The 19,135-nt window shown below is 35.1% G+C and overlaps 2 protein-coding genes across 39 annotated transcripts; one reads left to right on the top strand and one right to left on the bottom strand.

Annotated features, from left to right (window-relative positions):
* The first annotated feature begins 614 nt into the window (after positions 1-614).
* nfya (nuclear transcription factor Y, alpha) lies at positions 615-11,897 on the top strand. Of its 38 annotated transcripts, none has more exons than XM_079844649.1 (10): positions 645-695; positions 2,297-2,433; positions 2,594-2,665; positions 4,844-4,990; positions 5,464-5,595; positions 5,752-5,857; positions 6,000-6,148; positions 6,246-6,422; positions 9,964-10,074; positions 11,253-11,897. In XM_079844649.1, the coding sequence occupies exons 2-10, from the start codon at positions 2,353-2,355 to the stop codon at positions 11,304-11,306; spliced, it is 1,029 nt and encodes a 342-aa protein (XP_079700775.1). In that variant the 5' UTR covers positions 645-695; positions 2,297-2,352; the 3' UTR covers positions 11,307-11,897. The 38 variants fall into 38 exon arrangements, with proteins under 38 accessions (XP_079700798.1, XP_079700782.1, XP_079700794.1 ...); XM_079844658.1 differs by having other exon boundaries at positions 649-695; positions 2,594-2,632; XM_079844651.1 differs by having other exon boundaries at positions 677-695; positions 2,337-2,433.
* cav4a (caveolin 4a) lies at positions 11,561-16,185 on the bottom strand. Its single transcript, XM_079844681.1, has 3 exons — positions 15,776-16,185; positions 13,490-13,677; positions 11,561-13,225 (listed from the first exon to the last, which is right to left on the bottom strand). The coding sequence occupies exons 1-3, from the start codon at positions 15,992-15,994 to the stop codon at positions 13,075-13,077; spliced, it is 558 nt and encodes a 185-aa protein (XP_079700807.1). The 5' UTR covers positions 15,995-16,185; the 3' UTR covers positions 11,561-13,074.
* Between the last annotated feature and the right edge of the window lie 2,950 nt (positions 16,186-19,135).

The following is a 19,135-nucleotide window of genomic DNA, read 5'->3' as shown; positions in this document are numbered from 1 at the left end:
ATTGACAAAGAACACCACTGTTCCATAATAATTTATTTTATCTAAGTATTTAATAAAATAACCTAAAGTCTCAAAACATAGATTTTTGCGATATACATAACACTATAATAATAGCATAAGTTTGCTACAGAAAAGTATAATAGCTAGGTTTTATAACGGCAAAGAGAGGAAAAGCCAATAAAATCATTAAATCAAAAAACACATGTACTGTATATCATTTGGGACTAAAGCTGATAAATACCTAAAAAATAAATTTTCTAAGGGATATTTCATTTAATCAATTTAGAAAATCAAATGATAATCTAATCAAATAAATAATAAAAATAGCTTTTTTCTCATTTCTATTTTTTTTTTTAATTGTTTAGTTAACTTAATTATTTTTTTAAGTCGTCTACTGGCTGTATTCTTACATGCATGCATTTATTTAATTTATTCATTTATTATCCGCTGTGTTACTTGGTTTTTCGTATTGTTTATTATTTCTGTATTGGTCTTATTCACAGCTCTTCGTCTGTCAGAGGTATGCAGGGGTTGTGAGGGGGCGTGGTCTTATATTGTAGGAGGGGCGTTTGAGCTACGTCGTGTTTTTTTTCCTAGTGCGCCATTTTGGCTCCTGAGCGAGACGCGTCGTGTGATTGGGCTCCAAGCGCCGCTATCGGAGCCAATCAGAGGTGCATCGGGCGGCGGCGAAGACGGTGAGTGAGCGCGGCTGCTGGGAGGGGACGGGACTCGGTCGGTTAGCTGGGGATTGGTGTGTGACGGACCAACCAAATGACTAAAATCATTATAAACAGGAATAGTGTGGATTGTGTATGTCAAGGTCCACTCAGTGGACGGCATGCACGTGTATGCCTTTAATTACGTTGTTAAAACGATAAACAATGTCGAGGAATGGTTTTATTTTCGTTGTTTTTCCGTTAAGCAGCACTAGCGTTTCATATAGGCCCAGTTTTGCGCCGTTCTTTGTTATGTATTTTCTGACTTTCTCAGAGCCTAAATGTCGATTTGAGCCAGTAGGTTGATGTATTGGGTGTAATAAACCAAAATAAGGATAAGTGTTCATATTTGTTAGGCTTTAATAATTGGCTTGACCTGAAAACGCTCGTGCATGAGAACACGGAGATCGCTGTGCTAACCTAGCGTCAAGCAATTTTAGACAAAGAGAAACAAGCCATCATATTTTTATTAACACGATATAAACACTGCAATGTTGAGTAGTCGTATTTAAAATGTGCTGTTTAACGGAGAAAGAGTTTCGTCTGTGAGAAACACGTATGTTGCAACACAACAAAAACGTCTGACGATACAAACACTCGACGGGTGAAACTGATAAATGTAATGGTAATAAAAACTACCACCAAAACAAAAACACAATGTGCTTTTCTTTGTGCTTTTAGTTATTCGTTTTCTCGACGTTTCCTATATGTTATTTATATTACTGTAGTAAATCTACAAGGTCAACAACAATATGCTTAATGTCATTCAGTATAGCATGTGAATAGGATAAGATTTGCATATATTTTAAGATTTGCATATATTGTAAAACTGATTATAAACATTTTTATTTTGCTTCTCGGTTTAAAAAGAATTTAGACATAATATCAAATTGAAAAAAAAATATGAAAAATGTTTTTCATTAACAGAAAAATGTCCCTTTTCTTTTATCACATTTAATACTCAAGATACAAAGCAAAACGAATGTATAATAATCAGAACAAAGGTTCTTACAGAAAATTATAATATCTCGTTTTTTATGCATGTTTCATATTTCTCAAGAAGAGTAAGAATAATCATACAAGTGATTCTTTCATAAACCCTCTTTTCAAAATGTACTGTTTACCATGATACAGTTGTGGTATCAAAAGGTATTACTATGATATACACCTTGATACAATTTGTGTACCATTTTTTTTATATAGTACTCCAAAGAACTTAAAATAAAACCAATTTGTGCTAATCTAAAATATTTTTTTCCTCTCACCTTTTTAGTACTTTTTTCTAGTAAACAATAACTATGCAAAGGTAGCAATACAGTGAATTGTGAGATCAGACATTTTTTATTATTGTTTTTGCTGGTGTTAAGTAAAAAAACAACTCGCACAAATAAATGTAGAATCTGCTCACTAATCTCATAAACAGAGATGATACTTTAAAGAGCTGACTTGATACTAAAATTATGTATTTTGTGACCCAGCAATTCAGTGAAGCGTTATCTTTTAAGCTTCTTTCATTAGATGCATGTGCTGTTGCATAAGAGATCAGATTTATGCAACAACGTGTTGTTGCTATTTTTCAGACTTAAGTTCCATTTTGATCTCATCGCTCATAACCCACAGAAGTCAGACAGCAAACATGGAGCAATACACCACCACTACGACAACTAGTGGCGAGCAGATAGTGGTGCAGACCAGCGGTGGACAGATCCAACAACAGGTAATGTGTGAAATTTACAGATTGCAGCAAAAATGCACTGGCTAGTATATGTAGTAATAAAGCATACCAGTGTGGTATATTTTGTGTGTGTTTTTACTAATCTCTGCGAGTCAAGTGAGTCAGTATGTAGTATGGTGACGGTCCCTTATCTCTGGCCCAGGGCACAGTGACTGCGGTGCAGTTGCAGACTGAGCCTCAGGTAGGCCAGACTGCAGCCCAGCAGGTTCTTCAGGTAGTGGTTGGCTCTCTGAGCCCCTCTGCTGTCTCCGCATCTCCATGCATGCCATTTCAACTCGCATCGCCTCTGATCTGAGTCTGAGAGCGGTTTGCTTGTATTTCATTGTAATAATGTTGAATGCAATGTTAAGATATCAGATATCTGTGACCTGTGCTTTTTGCATCTGTCTCAGTTTAAGTTTACCACTCACTATGATTTACAACAAGAATTTCCGTGTCCAAAGAACCCCCACATGCATGAGTTTTTAGCATGCTTTGTTTTGCAAACTGCATTATAAAGTCTCCAATAAGTACAGAACAGCTGCACCACCCACTTCTTACATTTCGGGCATTCACATGCACTGCATTTTCTTGCATGCATCTGTGTTTTGCATAATTTCAATGTATATCATAATGTCATAATAAAACAGCTTTTACAAACTGAAATATTTAATATTCATAAATGTATGGAAGCCCATTTCTGCCACAAAAAAAAAAAACAGAATTATTACAAAAGACAGATTTATTACAAAAAGTCATCATTATAAGATTATCTTTTCCAGCAACACCTGACCGATCGAGAATAGCACTTATCATTCTATTCATTGTCTGTCTGTCTAATTTATTTAAAAAAAAAAAAAAAATTTGTATACTTCTGTGCTAGACTAACTGAGACTTGTTACAGCAATTACATATTGCTGATATTGTTGCCCTTCGACTGCTCTAGCTGCTTCTATTGCCCCCATTTGTAAGTCGCTTTGGATAAAAGCGTCTGCTAAATGACTAAATGTAAATGTAAGATGAAAAGTGAAAACTGACCTTTGAAAAGTGGAAATTATGATGTAATTTTTTTAAATTATGATTTAAAAAGCCAAAATTATGCGATTAAAAAGCTGCAATTACGACATCAAAAGTTGAAATTGACTGAAAAGGTCAGAATTATTACAAAAAGTAAAAAATGATCACACACTAAGTCATCATTATGAGATGAACAGTGAAAATTATGACTTGAAAAGTGGAAAAATTATTTAAAAATTGACATTATGATTTAAAAAGCCAAAATTATGAGATTAAAGTTATAATTATGGCATAAAAAGTATAAATTCACATACTAAATCATTATTATGAAATGATGACTTAAAAAGTTGCAGTTTTGACGTCAAAAGTTAAAATTGATTTTAAAAAGTCAGAATTATTACAAAAAGTCAAAATTATGCCATACTAAGTCATCATTATGAGATGAAAAGTGTAAATTATGATTTAAAAAGATAAAATTATGAGATTAAAAAGTGATTATTGACATAAGTCGAAATTCACATACTAAATCATAATTATGAGATTATTATGAAATGATGTTTTAAAAAGTCGCAATTATGACATCAAAAGTTGAAATTGACTGAAAAGGTCAGAATTATTACAAAAAGTCCAAAATTGTCTCACACTAAGTCATCATTATGAGATGAACAGTGAAAAGTATTACTTTTGAAAAGTGGAAATTATTTAAAAATTGACATTATGATTCAAAAAGACAAGGTCAAAAGTTAAAATTGATTTTAAAAAGTCAGAATTATTACAAAAAGTCAAAATTATGCCATACTAATAACTCATCATTATGAGATGAAAAGTGAAAATTATGACTTTTGACAGGTGGAAATTGGGATTTAAAAAAACAAAATTATTAGATTAAAAAGTTATAATGATTACATAAAAAGTAGAAATTCACATACTAAATTATAAGTATGAGATTATGATGAAACGATGACTTAAAAAGTTGCAATTATGATGTCAAAAGGTGAAACTGACTTAAAAAGTAACAAAAAAAAATCCAACCCATGACATGCTAAGTCATCTTTATGAGATGAAAAGTTAAAATTATGACTTAAAAACTGTCATAATTATGAGGTTATTATGAAATGATGATTTAAAAAAATCTAAATGAAATTATAAGATTAAAAAAAATCTAAATTATGATATAAAAAGCTGAAATTATGAAATTTAGAATTTATTTATGACATTTGCACTGTCATAATTTCGATTTAGTAGGTCATAGTTCAGATTTACTGGAGCATGATTTTTTTTCTCATGTGACGGCAATAGGCTTCCATATTAATACAATCCTGTGTTATGTTCAGAGGTAAATTATCTTAAAGTTGACATAAAATAAATGATTTTTTTGCTTGCATCATCTTCTAAGGTCCAAGGGCAGCCTCTTATGGTACAAGTCAGCGGGGGTCAGCTCATCACTTCCTCTGGGCAGCCCATAATGGTTCAGGCCATGACAGGAGGACAAGGTCAAACCATCATGCAAGTACCAGTATCTGGTACACAGGGGCTGCAGCAGGTGGGTGGAGCTCCTTTTACATGCAATTGCTGGTTAAAAAAAGTAACATTTTTAACTTATTTAATTTCTCTATTTATTTTAATACTTTAGTAATGCTATAGCAGTGGTTCTCAACCAGTTAAATTGATTTAAAATAACAAAAAAAAAATCTAAATATTTCTTATTTGAATTCAACTTTTGTCTTTGAAGAACCAGGATTCCCCACAGTCTTGGAAAACCTGGATAAATGAGGAAGCCATATTTTAACTCTATGTGCATTTTTATAATGAATATACATTTATGACAAGCTCTAAAATATTTTATCAGGTAGAAAATGTTATTAATGAGAAAAAAAAATCTTATCCAGTAAATCAGTAACAACTGTAAACGTCATGCAGCCTACAAATATTCAAAAAGGTTGAAGGCCACATAAACATAGTGTTCCATGATATATTGGGGATGTAATTGTAATGAAACTATTACATTTGGCACAGATTCAGTTGGTACAACCCAGTCAGATCCAGCTTCCTGGTGGACAGACATTACAGTTACAGGGTCAGCAGGGACAGACCCAACAGATCATCATTCAACAGCCACAGACGGCAGTCACTGCCGGACAGAACCAGGTATCCTACGATATTTTCCAGGTTTGCTAACTTCATTTTGACACACATTTGAACAAATATAAAGGTGTACCTGCTAGAAGTTACTCTCTTGCAGTTAGATACACATTATTAATAAAGTTCATGTTAAATAAACACTCGTCCTTTGTATATCCTTAGGGTCAGCAGCAGATCACTGTACAGGGTCAGCAGGTGGCTCAAACCGCTGAAGGACAGACCATCGTTTACCAGCCTGTTAATGCGGATGGGACCATCCTGCAGCAGGGTAACACTGCTACTCTACTACTAAACTAACCCATTAACATTCATGCACTTTTAAGCAGTTAAAAGTTAGTTACGCTAGTCATACTTTCAATGGACTCTTCATACGATATGCATTGAGCGCATTTCTTTTTCCCCCCGTCCAGGAATGATCACCATTCCAGCTTCATCTTTGGCAGGAGCTCAGTTAGTCTCAGCTGGATCCAACACAAACACCACTAACACCGGTCAGGGCACAGTGACGGTCACTCTTCCCATGGCAGGAAACATGGTCAATGCTGGAGGAATGGTCATGGTGAGCATTTCTGGTCACTTTGATCTATAACCGAAGGGACTTTTTGCTATTTATGTCATATTTCCTAACGTTTGTGTTTTGTTTATAATTGAATCAGATGGTCCCAGGGGGTGGTGGGTCGGTTCCCACCATGCAGCGCATTCCTCTTCCTGGAGCAGAGATGCTGGAGGAGGAACCTCTGTACGTCAACGCTAAACAGTATCACCGGATTCTCAAAAGGAGACAAGCCCGTGCAAAACTAGAGGCTGAGGGCAAAATACCCAAAGAGAGAAGAGTATGTATAATTTTACTGCAACTTTATCTGCAGTGACCAGTATAATATATATGACTCATTATATATATATATATATTTTTAAATATATTGTGATGTTTCTGTTATACTCGTTTTAATTTAACCATCCTCTGATCTTTTTATCATCATAAGAACAGCAAAGTAGTTCTGATTATGAATTTTCTTTACTTTATATTATAATTTTTTAATTAAAAATATTGTTTGGCATATACACATATTACAATATATAAAATATCCTTTTTATTTTCTTTAGGTATTTTCTTTTTTATTTGATTTTTTTTTCCCCTTTTCAAGCTAAACCATAAGCATGTATAGCTTTACAATGTGGTATTAGTATTAATATTGTGTATTATTCATGAAATTCATTACAGTGCAGTACTAAACTTCTGCAGTTAATTCAGCCTGAACTGCTTAACCCTCTGGTGCTCTTCGTTTAGGGGTTGCATTGGTTGTCTTCCCAGTCATAAGTGACCGGACACCTAAAAATTAAACTTCCTCCACCCCAGTAAAACCAATGCAATTTATTTTTTATCAATAATATTTGTTCTTGTTTATTTTGTATTTTGAGATGATTTGATGGTATTTTTTTATATTTATGCAATAATTATGGTCTATTTTTGCCATTGAAAATTATACAAAAAGAATTTAAAATTTTTTTTTTAATTATTGCAGTATTTCAGGTTAAAATAGAGACTAGGCCTTCAAAATATATTTTTTTGAAGGCAGATTAGCACCCTCTTTTGGAATTATTTAAGAAATCATGCAACCAGGGCCGGCCCGTGGCATAGGCGGAATAGGCAAATGCTAGGGGCGCCAACATTTATTACTGATACTATTTTATTCATATTAATTTGAAATATTACCAAATAAAGCGCAACAAAAACTTAACCTATTCCCCCGCATCTTCCCGGTCCGCCTCATCAATCTCCCCCGCCGAGCTACTTGAAGTGCGTCAGAAATATAACGCGTGATCAGTTTAACTTTGGGAATTTGTTGTGTCGCGTCGCCTCTCGCCGCATCTAATGTAGACAGGATTGCTTTCATATTTTAGGGTGCTTGGCCGCTCGCGCCAGGTGTAGACACGGTGAAAGTTGCCTGATAATTTATGACGGATGGCCAAATTGTAGTGTCATAAAAAACAGAAGCCCTCTGATGCAGGCAAGATAAGGGAAACACTGCAAAAATGCTCTTCTTATTTAGTATTTTTGTCTTGTTTCTAGTCTAAATATCTAAAAATTCTTAAACCAAGGTGCATTTACTAGATATTTTTTCTTAAGTCAGTTTATGCTTAAAACAAGCTAAATGATCTGCCAATGGGGTGAGAAAAATAATCTTGTTTCTGATTGAAATCTTGTTTCTTGTTTCTGTCCCAAACAGAAATAAGATCATTTTTCTCACCCCATTTGGCAGATAATTGTGCTAGTTTTAAGCTAAAACTGACTTCATTTAGATAATTAGCTAATTAGCAGTTAGCTAATGTCATTTTACTAGTAAATACATCTTGATTTAAGATTTTTTTGATGTTTGGACTGGACACAAGAAAAAATTACTAAATAAGAAGAGTATTTTTTGCAGTGTTAAGGCAGAGGTCAAGTGATGTAATGAATGAACAATTTATTTAATTGCATAATAGTAAAATACTAATGTACGCTAATTAATTCCAGTTTTACCTTAAACTATATGCAAGCAGCTGTTCTGGGTCCTCTAGTGGCCACAGACATTGTATTTTGTCCCCAAAAAAATCATATCTGTTTTTTTAAACGCATGTAATATCACTTTTTTAATAGCCTAATGTTTTTACTCTACAGTTGTGCAGTTTTAAGGGGACATATGGACATTTTAAAATGTATTTGCCGAAATTAGTAATGATATTTATATACAGGTTTATTTAAAATAGCAACATTTTATGTAAATTTCACATTAAATATCAAAATTTCTCAGTTTAATTCATGATGAAAACATGAATGTGCATATTAGTGGAAGTTTGCTGCCATCTACTGGAAAACAAACACTTTTGCTAGTTCTCAATAGTTTGTGCATGAATGCTACATGCAATTACTTGTTATTTGTGTTTAAGCTGTAATGTGGCGTAGGTGCTATTTTTGTATAGTTTAACTATCATCAGCCTTTTTAAAAAAATAATAATAATAATATCATGAACATAATGACGGGGTAGACTGGACATCATATAAAACAACAACAATAAAAATTAAAAAACATCAATGCATTAAAAAATAAAACAGTACCAGTGTTTCCGCAACTTAGACTGAAAACATGTAGTGCTAAACCTTGATACAAGGGGCACCAAGTAAAATCTTCCCTAGGGCAGCAAATTGGTCAGGGCCGGCCCTGCATGCAACCATGGGTATATTCACTAGAGGTCTCTATGGAGAGGCTTGAGAATTCCCTAGTTCTGTTTTGAACAAATTTAATGATTTTTTTGTTGTTGATGGATTTGAATATATATTTAAAAAATCTCAAAGACTATTTATTATAAAGTTTAAGATATTTTTTTGTTTGTTATAAATGTAGGTTTTTTCTGTGAATTTGTGTTTTTGCCGATTTCCCATTCATTACCTATGTTGTCACTTTTGACCGAAGAGCACAAGTGGGAGTTTTTTTTTTATGACCACTTATTATGCTCGAATCATGCCCTCAATTTTGTTGTGTGTTTACATACCTAATGCTAGAAAAGTCACCCCTTTACTTTAATTAATAATGTTGTCACCCCTTTACTGCTGTGTACTTTTTTTCAGCATCGTGGCCGATTTGTAGATTATACACAAAAATATTCAGAGAATTTTTGTGTTTTTGCCGATTTCCCATTCATTTCCTATGGTCGGTCATTTATGAACGAAGACAATGAGCGCTACTTTTTTTCAATGATCACATAGCATGCTCGACTCATGTCCCCAATTTTTTTGTGTGTTTACATACCTAATGCTAGAAAAGTCACCAAGTTTTTGTGTGTGTAGCTTTCCTATAGCTCAAACAGTAGAGCATGGCGCTAGCAACGCCAAGGTCATGTGTTCGATTCCCAGGGAAAGCAAGAATTGACAAAAATGTAAAATGTGTTCCTTGAATGCAATGCAAGTCGCTTTGGATAAAAGCGTCTGCCAAATGCATAAATGTAAATGTAAGTTTCATATCATTCCGATGAAGCAGTGATTTTTAACATTTCAAAACAGAATTTTTTCCCGGTCAGAAATGACTGAAGAGCACCAGAGGGTTAACCTACAGATTCAGTTTTTTTTTACTTTTTTATCATTGCAGAATTTGGTTTGATTGGTCTTCTTGCATGCATTTATTTGCATATTGAAGTGTGAATTTGCAATTATCTTTGTCATTAGGAACAGCCAACCAGCTCTGATTATTAATTTTCTGTATTTTATTAATCATTTAATTGACTTTATTCAAAAATCGGAATAATTTTCGACAGGTTTCTGTTCAACACAGCATGTATGCGAATATTCCTGTACCGTGACCATCTATTCAATATGTTTTCTTTACCATCCCCTTCCAGAAATACCTGCACGAGTCCCGTCATCGTCACGCCATGGCCAGGAAGCGTGGAGACGGTGGACGCTTCTTTTCTCCGAAGGAAAAAGAAGAAATGGCCATGCAGGCTCTTAAGGTGAGCGAGGGGCTTGAGCTCAGCTCTCATTGGCCAGCCACCTCTGCCCCGCCTCTGGGGTAAACTATCCAATCCCAGCCCGTGTCCCATCCAAGAGACTGAACTCACTATATACACCTAATTTAACTTAGATCATACATGCGCTGCGGCTCTGTGCCTGAGCTACCTCATGCGTCTGTGACATATTCATGTCCGAACTGTCTCTGTCTGTGAGTTTATTGTCATTTCCAACTAGTTGAACTGAACATGCATACTAAGATCTTAGTATATATGTTCTATAGTGTGAGTAAATACAATGTACAACTTAGTGCCCATGTTTGTAACTGCTATGCTTCCTCGCGGCTTTTTTAATTCCTTTAATAATTTCATTACTTAGCTGCACATCTTAGTGTGCAGCCTAAAGATCTCTGCTAATTGGAAACGGCTTCTTTCTAAAAGCTTCAGCTGTAAACATGGGCGATTAGCGCATTTTACCCTGTCAATGTTAAAGGTTTCTTGTCTTAAATGTTGAACTGCTACTTTAAAGGGTAATCTTCAACCTTGACGTCTTTGTTCTGTCTGCATTTCTGCCGTTTGTCCTTCCATGCTGTAAACTGCTTGTGATGGATGCTACGATGTATTAAGCTGTGTTTATTTGTCCCTTTGCCATCTTACTGATATGAATAGCCATTCAAAATGATCTGTTTTCATTTGTGATGTATGGCTTGGCTTGCACCTTTCAACGCTCTTCTGTCTTTGTTGTTGCTTTTGCCATTTTATGTTTCTTACAGCGGGCTGTATGTGGGCTCTTGTTTGCATTTACATTGCAGTTATGTTTGTTACTTGATGATATATGCCCTTTTTATGCAAATAAACCATTGTTCTTCATTTATACTTTGTTAGTATTGCCTTGCAGTTTTTTACCCCCATGTTAATTATTCAGTTTCTGTGGTGCAAACTGGGGTTGCATATAAAATGTAATATATATTTTAGACTCAATAACTGATGAATAAATCTCATAGATGGTTTGAAATGTAGTTGAGTCAGTCACTAATATTTTGTATATATCAGACAATTTGATCACTAGCAGAAAAATCTCATGGTACAAACAGGTAAGAGTTCACCCAACACCAGTCATCCCCTCATAGCACGTCATGTTGATGAAATTTCAATCATCTTTATTTATCTTCCTTTTCCAGAAATCTGAGCAGGATGAAGAGGACACAGTGGGCCAGATGATTCAGGTGGCATAACTACCCTTTCCTCCACGTTTTAGTCCTTTATACTCGTTTAAAAAACAAAAAATGAGACCCTCTTCATTTCAACAAACGTTTTTTTGACTTCCCTGAAGCCTTGTTTATACTTTGCTTGATTTCCGTTCTCATATAGACTGAGCAATTGTTTTAGTTATCCAATACTGCCAGGTAGAACATGGAGATATTGGGAATTTTGAGTTTTTAAACCATCTCACAAGGCTGTGTTTATGAGGAAAGACTTTTTTCGTTTTAGGGTCAAATGTATATTCATAATTTGTATAAGCATTTCATTCCACTCCATTTCTTTATTTAATTCAAATGTAACACGAGAAGACATAAAAATGACAAGAATGTGAATTGCAGTTTAGTTTTGTTCTATGGGAGGTGCCACTGGTTGTTTTCAAGTTTACTGGATCAGACTGTGAAATGTTACGATTTTCTATGCACTTGCGCTTTTAGTTGATCCACCAACCATGTGTACATCCACCCGCACTGAAACATCTCCCTTTATTGAAAACCTTCAGTTATCTCTTTGTATTTTCTACCGATGTCCTCCTGAAATATGAAAAATAAAGGTTGATATTCTGTACATGGTTGCAAAAGCTGCTTTTTAAACTTTAATTTTAGACATCCAATGAAACTTCATACTGATATGTTAGGCAATTTTTAGCATCTACACACTCTCTTGGGGTGTGTCAAGCCATGTTTGTGTTTTCCTTTGCCAAGTAACAGACACCCATTTGATTGCCATTATTTATAGATCCGTGATTCATCTGTACCCTGAGCTCTACTGGAAGGGATAGTTCACTCAAACATTTTAATTCTTAACATTTATTCTTTTATGTCCCACAGAAGTATCTATCCCTTTAAGACCTCGAGAGACTTTTGCATGGTCATTTTGAAGAGCATTTTAAGACGAAATTATGGGAAGCGCATGGATCTGATCTCCCCAACACTAGGGTGTGCTACAATGGAGCTAATCCGGTTAAAATGTCTACAGCAGATTAATTGTTTACAACAGAGTGCATTATATAACTGAATCACTCCTTGCTGTTATTGCGGTGGCCTCATATTAGCATATGAAGAGTGAGCAATTTCATTGAATAGTTTGGAACAATTGGTTATTTTTTCAAATGAAAGGGCTTTTGCCTTGAGAATACTTCAAAGAACACACATGTCCTCAATGCAATGCAAAACAGGTCATCAGAATACAAAATAGATGATAATAGCCGTATGTTTTACCATAATCATTAGCCAAAAGGCAGGATTTCTCGACCCGCACCAGCTGCAAACACATTTTATGGCACATTTGGTAGGAAATTAATATATTATTTAACAAAAAGAAAATATTGATTAAGTCTGTATAAAATACACAGGGTTAGTTCATCAAAAAATGAATATTCTGTCATGATTTACTCACCCTCATGTTATTCCCAACCTGTATGACTTTATTTATTTCATGGAACATAAATATAAAATAAAATCATATAGGTTTTGAACAACATGATGGTGAGTAAATGACAGAATTGTCATCATTGGGTGATCTGTCCCTTTAAAAATACATTCATACATAAGCAACCTTCATGCGTTTCCAATTATCTTTTTCTTGTCAGTCTTTGGCAGTGAGTTAACATTCATCCCGCTTGGCATTTGGGCATGGTCCCCCTTGACATCAGGCACCAGGAGTCAGATGGCCACACATCTGCCCAAAAGTTCAATGTGAATTCCCATTTGAATTGATTCAACTGATTCCAGTGAATGTTTCTCATTCCTGTGTGAAAACAACACTAATCCCTCTGCAGCACTTGGCTACGCTTTGGAAGAAGGGTAGGATGAGTATGTCTAAAACGCTGCTCCATAAAGTTTGCAACCATCCGGTGTTTATCAAGACAACCTGCACACATGGTGTAAAGAACCTGAAACAGAGTAAAAAGTGGAAGCTTAGCATTTCACTGAATTGAAAATAAATAATGCCTACTTACTGGTAACACATTAACCCATCAATTCTTTATAAGGTTTGTGTTTAGCATGTTTCATACACAGGAATTTATGCTGGAGATTTTTGCATGAAAGACCAAACGCAATCTTAATATTCATTGATCCAGTGCATTCCTCTGTAATGCAATATAAGGTAATGCAATATAAGTCGCTTTGGTTAAAAGCATGTAATCTGCTCGTACCAGATGTGAATGAAGCCGAGGATGGCAAAAACTATCCCAGCAATGAGGGACACCGGGACAGCCAGAAGAACCGTGAGGATACGGTAAAACCAGACCCTGGACACTTCGAAAAGAGCATTACTCCATATCCACACCCGATCCCCACTGCGCACCGACACTGGCTCTGCTATCACATCCTCAAAACTAATCTGTCGAAAGAGAACATTTAGTTAAGCAGAATATTTTGTTCCCCCTGAATATGTCGATTTAATGATAGTTAGTAGGTGACCTGACAGCCATCTTGGAAAATGCCCCCTTTTATTAATTTTAGTCATTCGTAGGCCTAGGCCTACTACATTTTACACAAACAGGGAAAGAAGCTGCTGGCTAAACTAATATTTGGCTATGCTAATCGTTTACTAACATAGCCTACATTAAATCCCCCAAGAAATCATGATTTAGGTTTGATTGTACATTTTAGACATGATTTGTTATCTCGGGACATTGTTATCTCGGGACACTAGTCCCGAGGTAACTAGTTCGTCAGCTCCAATTTGTATCCAGCCTCTGATGGAGACTTCAGATGCCCCTGTGATGAGACGACTCGACGCCTGTGAAGAGACGACTCAACGCCAGCGTTGTTATGGCCTAAAATAATACATGATTGATTAACTTATCCTAACATTTTTTCTTTAACATTCTCTTTTCTAACATTTTTCAATGTACATTTATGAAATGCACTTTCTGTGAAGCTGCTTTGAAACAATGTGTATTGTGAAAAGCGCTATACAAATAAATTTGAATTGAATTGAATTGAATTCTCCATTTAAATCTGAAAAGGGAAAGACAAAGCTGGCTGCACTGGCTATGCTAATATTTCACTAATATAAATGACACTGGCAGTAGTCAAAAATCATGATTTAGTTTCAGACATCATTCTAAGTTTAAAAGAAATTAGGTTCTACATCTACATGAATAGTGATAAAGGCAGGTTACGCTAATTTTCACTAATGCATTACATCGCCAAATATATATGACAACAATGGTAATACAAATATTTGTAGCTTTTATAGCTCATAGTAGGCTAATGTGCATCATAAATGTTCTAAAACAAATGACCCCAGCTAAGATAATTGGCTGTTTTAAATGAAAGGTGGGACTTCTGCTGTCTTCACGTGCTATTGGAAATTTCCTACTTCCCACTTCTGAAGTAGTCGTAATTACGAACTCATCGCATTCAAATTGTGAGGTTCATGTCCAGGTTTGTTTTTTTGTTTTGTTTTTTTTCTCAACTAGGAAGCTAGTATTTACGATAATCCCTATAGCACTGAAGGCAGCAGCTCCGTGTGTAGCATATGGTCCGTCTTCTCATTTCTGTTTGTGGTAGGCTACTACACAGTATTTGGTATGTATTTTAACCTCTTCAAGTATTTTAAATTGAATACTGCAATCAGCAATTTATTATTAGCAATGGTTCATAACATAAATAATGCTACAGTAGCCCTGAAACTACTGCAAGTAGTAACGTTAGCTGTGTAATTAGTCTGGTCGTCTCATTCAAGAAGCGGTTGCTATTATTGTCCACATCATTGAAGATATTCACACATGTTCTTCTAATCCATCTCCTGCTACCAGCTGTGGTTGTCTACAATGTCAATGTTCTTTACTTTGGATCAGAGTATTCAGTAAATTCAATCTAATTTAGCCTAATCTAACTACCAAAATGTCATTAAAATGAAAAGGTTTTAGGTTTTCTGAAAACAAAGCAAGAATTAATATCTCAAGACAAGTCATTAAAAAAATTATCAATATTAAGCAAGAATAGCTATCAGTCAAAAATGTATCTTTTGAAGTTGTCCCTTTTGAATTGTTCAATTTCATATTTATTCTTGTTTTAAGAATAAACTCAGTGAATTTTGATAAATGTACCTAAATTTCTTAAGTCTTGTTTTTCTATGGTTATGAAAAAAGAATCTTGTTTTCCCTTTGAATTAAGTTTTTTTTTCACCCCATTGACGGATTTTTTTCAGAAGAATAATATTTAAATCATGTTGCTTCTTAAGTAAATGTATCTTGACTTAAGAATGTTTAGATATTTGTACTGGAAATCGAGATTTAATGGCTTGGAGATTTTGAGACTGTAGTCTAAACGCTCACTATCAATAGCGGTTTGTCATGATTTCACCAAGTAGTATTAGTATCTTCTTGGTCCAAAGCTCCACCAGTCTCTGTCACCATCAAAAGTGACATTCTATATTCTCTATAGTGCTACAATAAAAACATTGTGTAGTCTGATGCAGTGATTACCTTAAGACACTCATTTATCTGTCTTGGGTCCCGTTCATTGATAAGAGGCCTGGTGTCACTCTGTGTAGAGATCAAATCTTCTTCTTCCTCTTCCTCCAGGACGGTTTCCAGCTGCGTCTTCCACGTCTGTTGTCCCTCGTCGTCCTCTCCATCCCCTGCATCCCTCAGGTCGATCTCAGTTTCCCTTGCGTCCGTACTCTGCATCATGGTGCCCGTCATCAATATGAAGGTTGTAAGGTCATAAAGCGGGTCATCAACAGCATCAAAACATGCATAAACAGTTTCACACACTCTCACACATATACACTGTGAATGGAGAGCCGGAGTGCTGTCTTGAAGCTGAAACGGGGATATGGGATATATTAGGAAAGTGACCGTGCCCTAGCAGGCATTCCCAAACAGGCCCCAATGGGAAGATGCCAGCCCCCACTGATACATCTGCTATAAATACTCTATTAGTGACTGGTCAAATGCAGACCGCTGGTTGGTAAGTTTAGAAGAGCTCTTAAAAGAACCTGCGGGTCAAGAACGGAATGACATTTAATAGACTGGAAGCTGATTTTCAGCCCTGATTGGGATTTAGTTAGACCAGCGTGATGTATTGCGCTTGTAAATTTGGTCCAATGATTATAATATTAAACTCTTTGGACATTATTGGTGAACGAGTATGTGACTTTGTCTTTAAGGCATATGTCTGATAGCTTTGGGACCGTCCATATACTAAAAGTTGCCAAAATAAACTTTTATCAGATATGAATTTGAAAAGACTTCCTCTTCCAGGAAAACGGAGCAAAAATATTTTATTATATAACAACATTTATTTTATTATTAACTAAATAAATACAAAATTTAGAAGTTAGAGTTTTAGAAGTTAGTATTTGATAGAACCAGGGTTATTATAGTAAATTAAAACTAAAACCATAAAAAAAGTTTTTGTCACTTGAAATAAAATAAACATTATCTGAAATAAAATATAAAAAAGTTATTTTATTTCATCTAGTTACCAACGTTTCATTAAGTTTAACTTGATGTAATAATATAACAAACAAAAAAACTATAAAGACATTTAAAAAATGACCAAAAAAACCACAACACAATTACTAAAATATTATCTAAAATTGAAATGAAATGGAAACCGTGTTTAAAAAAAAACGTAAAGCCACAAGATGTAATTTTTCACCACTAGCGGTCGCTTATTCAAAACAAAGGCGTAGCTTGATGACCTGGTTAAAATTGCTTATTTCTCTGGATTCAAATATTCTGGGAAATTGTAAGTACACAAGTCAACAAAATTGCTCCAGTGGGTTTCCAAAAATCTTACATATTGTGCCTTTTATAGTATCACAAGATAACACTGGACAGAACTAGCAATATCCAATAACAAACACACACACACACACACACACACACATGTTTGTTTTTGTGAAATGTGAGGACATTCCATAGGCGTAATGGTTTTTATACTGTACAAACCGTATTTTCTATCCCCTTACACTGCCCCTGCCCCTAAACTTAGCCCTCACAGGAGACTGTGCAGTTCACTTTCTGTGAAAAAAAACTAATTCTGTGTGATTTATAAGCATTTTGAAAAGTGAGGACATGGGGAACGTCCTCATATTTCACCCTCTTTTTGTAATACCTATGTCATACCCATGTCATTATACACATTTGTGTCCTGATATTTCACGAAAACATGCCCACACACACACACACACACACACACACACACACACACACACACACACACACACACACACACACACATAAGTGAGGACATTCCATAGACGTAATGGTTTTTATACTGTACAAATTGTAAATTCTATCCCCCTACACTACCCCTACCCCTAAACCTTCCCATCACAGGAAACATTCTGCACTTTTACATTTTTAATAAAACATTTTGTGTTTTTAAAGCTATTTTAAATATGAGGACGTATGTAATGTCCTCATAGTTCATGTCTTCTTCGTAAATTACGAAGAAGACATGAACTATGAGGACATTACATATTTTATTTTTTGTATTTGACATGGGTCGTAATACCAGTGTAATACCCATGTCATTATACAAATTTGTGTCCTCATAAATCACAAAAACAAACACACACATACACACACACACACACACACACAGGCTTAATAGCGACCCCGTCTGTTGGCTTTTAGAAAAATCTTGCAGATTTTACACTATGTTTTTAGGAAAATGCCTTTCACTGTTAGAGCCATTAGCAGATCATTGGTTTCTATTTATAATCCAACAGCTGATCTCACAGCAAATGCTAAATGCATAACAATAAATCCTGAAAATGTTCACGCTCACGTTAATTCCTACTATTTATTCTTGATTTCTTACACATTTGTATTGCTTTTGAGAAAACAGAAATCTTTTTGTAGCTAAATTGATTTTAACTTTTTTCTGAAGAAATGTGAGTGACGTTGCCTTTGCAAAACTTGCCGCCATGATAGGGTGTTGTGAGTGGTTGCCAGGGTGTTGCTATGTGAGTGATCTGGTTGGTTGTTAGGGGGGTAAGCAGCCACCTAGCAACCAACCAGATCACTCACATAGCAAAGAGAAGAGTTGAAGAGTTTAAAGTTTCCTTCTTGAGTGTATGGGGCACTATAGCTGCCCTTATTTATTTCACCTGTTCATCTGATTTTGTCTGTACTATCAGGGTCAGATGTCCTCATGGTGTTTCATTCTTGAAAGCTCTCTCTCATATTAATCACCATCGTCGTTTAATCTCACAGTTTGTGGCATTTTCTCCAGTTCACCTTTGCTCGGTTTGGATTGTGCGGTTGGACGATCGCTTTTAAAAACTAAGCCGCCCTGGTTTGGTTTGCTTTATCCGTTAAGTCTAATCTGCATTCAAATCTCCACATCAGAATTACAAATATGTCCCTATAAAGATATAATTACAGGAAACATGGTTTCAAATGATAGACCGAGAGCTGAACAGATCTAAACGGCACAGAATTCAGCTAAAACCATCTTTTCACCTGTTTAAATATGTTGCTGCACCAATACTGTGAAAATGTACTGTTCTATAACTTTACGTATTTGACCTAAGTCACAGGAAAAATGTAGCTTTCATAAACATGAATAGATAGAAATTTATATATGAGAATATGAGAGCAAGAATATACGAGAATTCACTAATGATTTTTTTATATATATTTTTATGTTTTTGAAATAAGTCTCTTCTGCTCACCAAGGCTGCATTTATTTGATAAAAAATATAGTAAAAACTGTAATATTGTGAAATATTTGTACAGTTTAAAGGCCTGTTTTCTGTGAAAGCTTGTTTCCTTCATGGATTAAAAAATAAAAAGGAAATTGCGTCTTTTTATCTCACAGTTCTGACT

Source organism: Gobio gobio, assembly GCF_949357685.1.
Source record: "Gobio gobio genome assembly, chromosome: 19".
NCBI lineage: Eukaryota > Metazoa > Chordata > Actinopteri > Cypriniformes > Gobionidae > Gobio > Gobio gobio.
This window is presented reverse-complemented; position numbering and strand designations above follow the sequence as displayed.

What these genes read in the sequence shown, in the direction of transcription:
- nfya (XM_079844642.1), top strand. Translation starts at nt 2,239, where the DNA reads ATGTGCTGTTGCATAAGAGATCAGATTTATGCAACAACGTGTTGTTGC. An exon ending in CAGCCCAGCAGGTTCTTCAG is followed by an intron (nt 2,666 to 4,843) that starts GTAGTGGTTGGC and finishes TCATCTTCTAAG; the next exon opens with GTCCAAGGGCAGCCTCTTAT. An exon ending in TATCCTACGATATTTTCCAG is followed by an intron (nt 5,617 to 5,751) that starts GTTTGCTAACTT and finishes GTATATCCTTAG; the next exon opens with GGTCAGCAGCAGATCACTGT.
- cav4a (XM_079844681.1), bottom strand. Translation starts at nt 15,994, where the DNA reads ATGACGGGCACCATGATGCAGAGTACGGACGCAAGGGAAACTGAGATC. An exon ending in AGATAAATGAGTGTCTTAAG is followed by an intron (nt 13,678 to 15,775) that starts GTAATCACTGCA and finishes CTCTTTCGACAG; the next exon opens with ATTAGTTTTGAGGATGTGAT. An exon ending in CTCGGCTTCATTCACATCTG is followed by an intron (nt 13,226 to 13,489) that starts GTACGAGCAGAT and finishes ACTCTGTTTCAG; the next exon opens with GTTCTTTACACCATGTGTGC.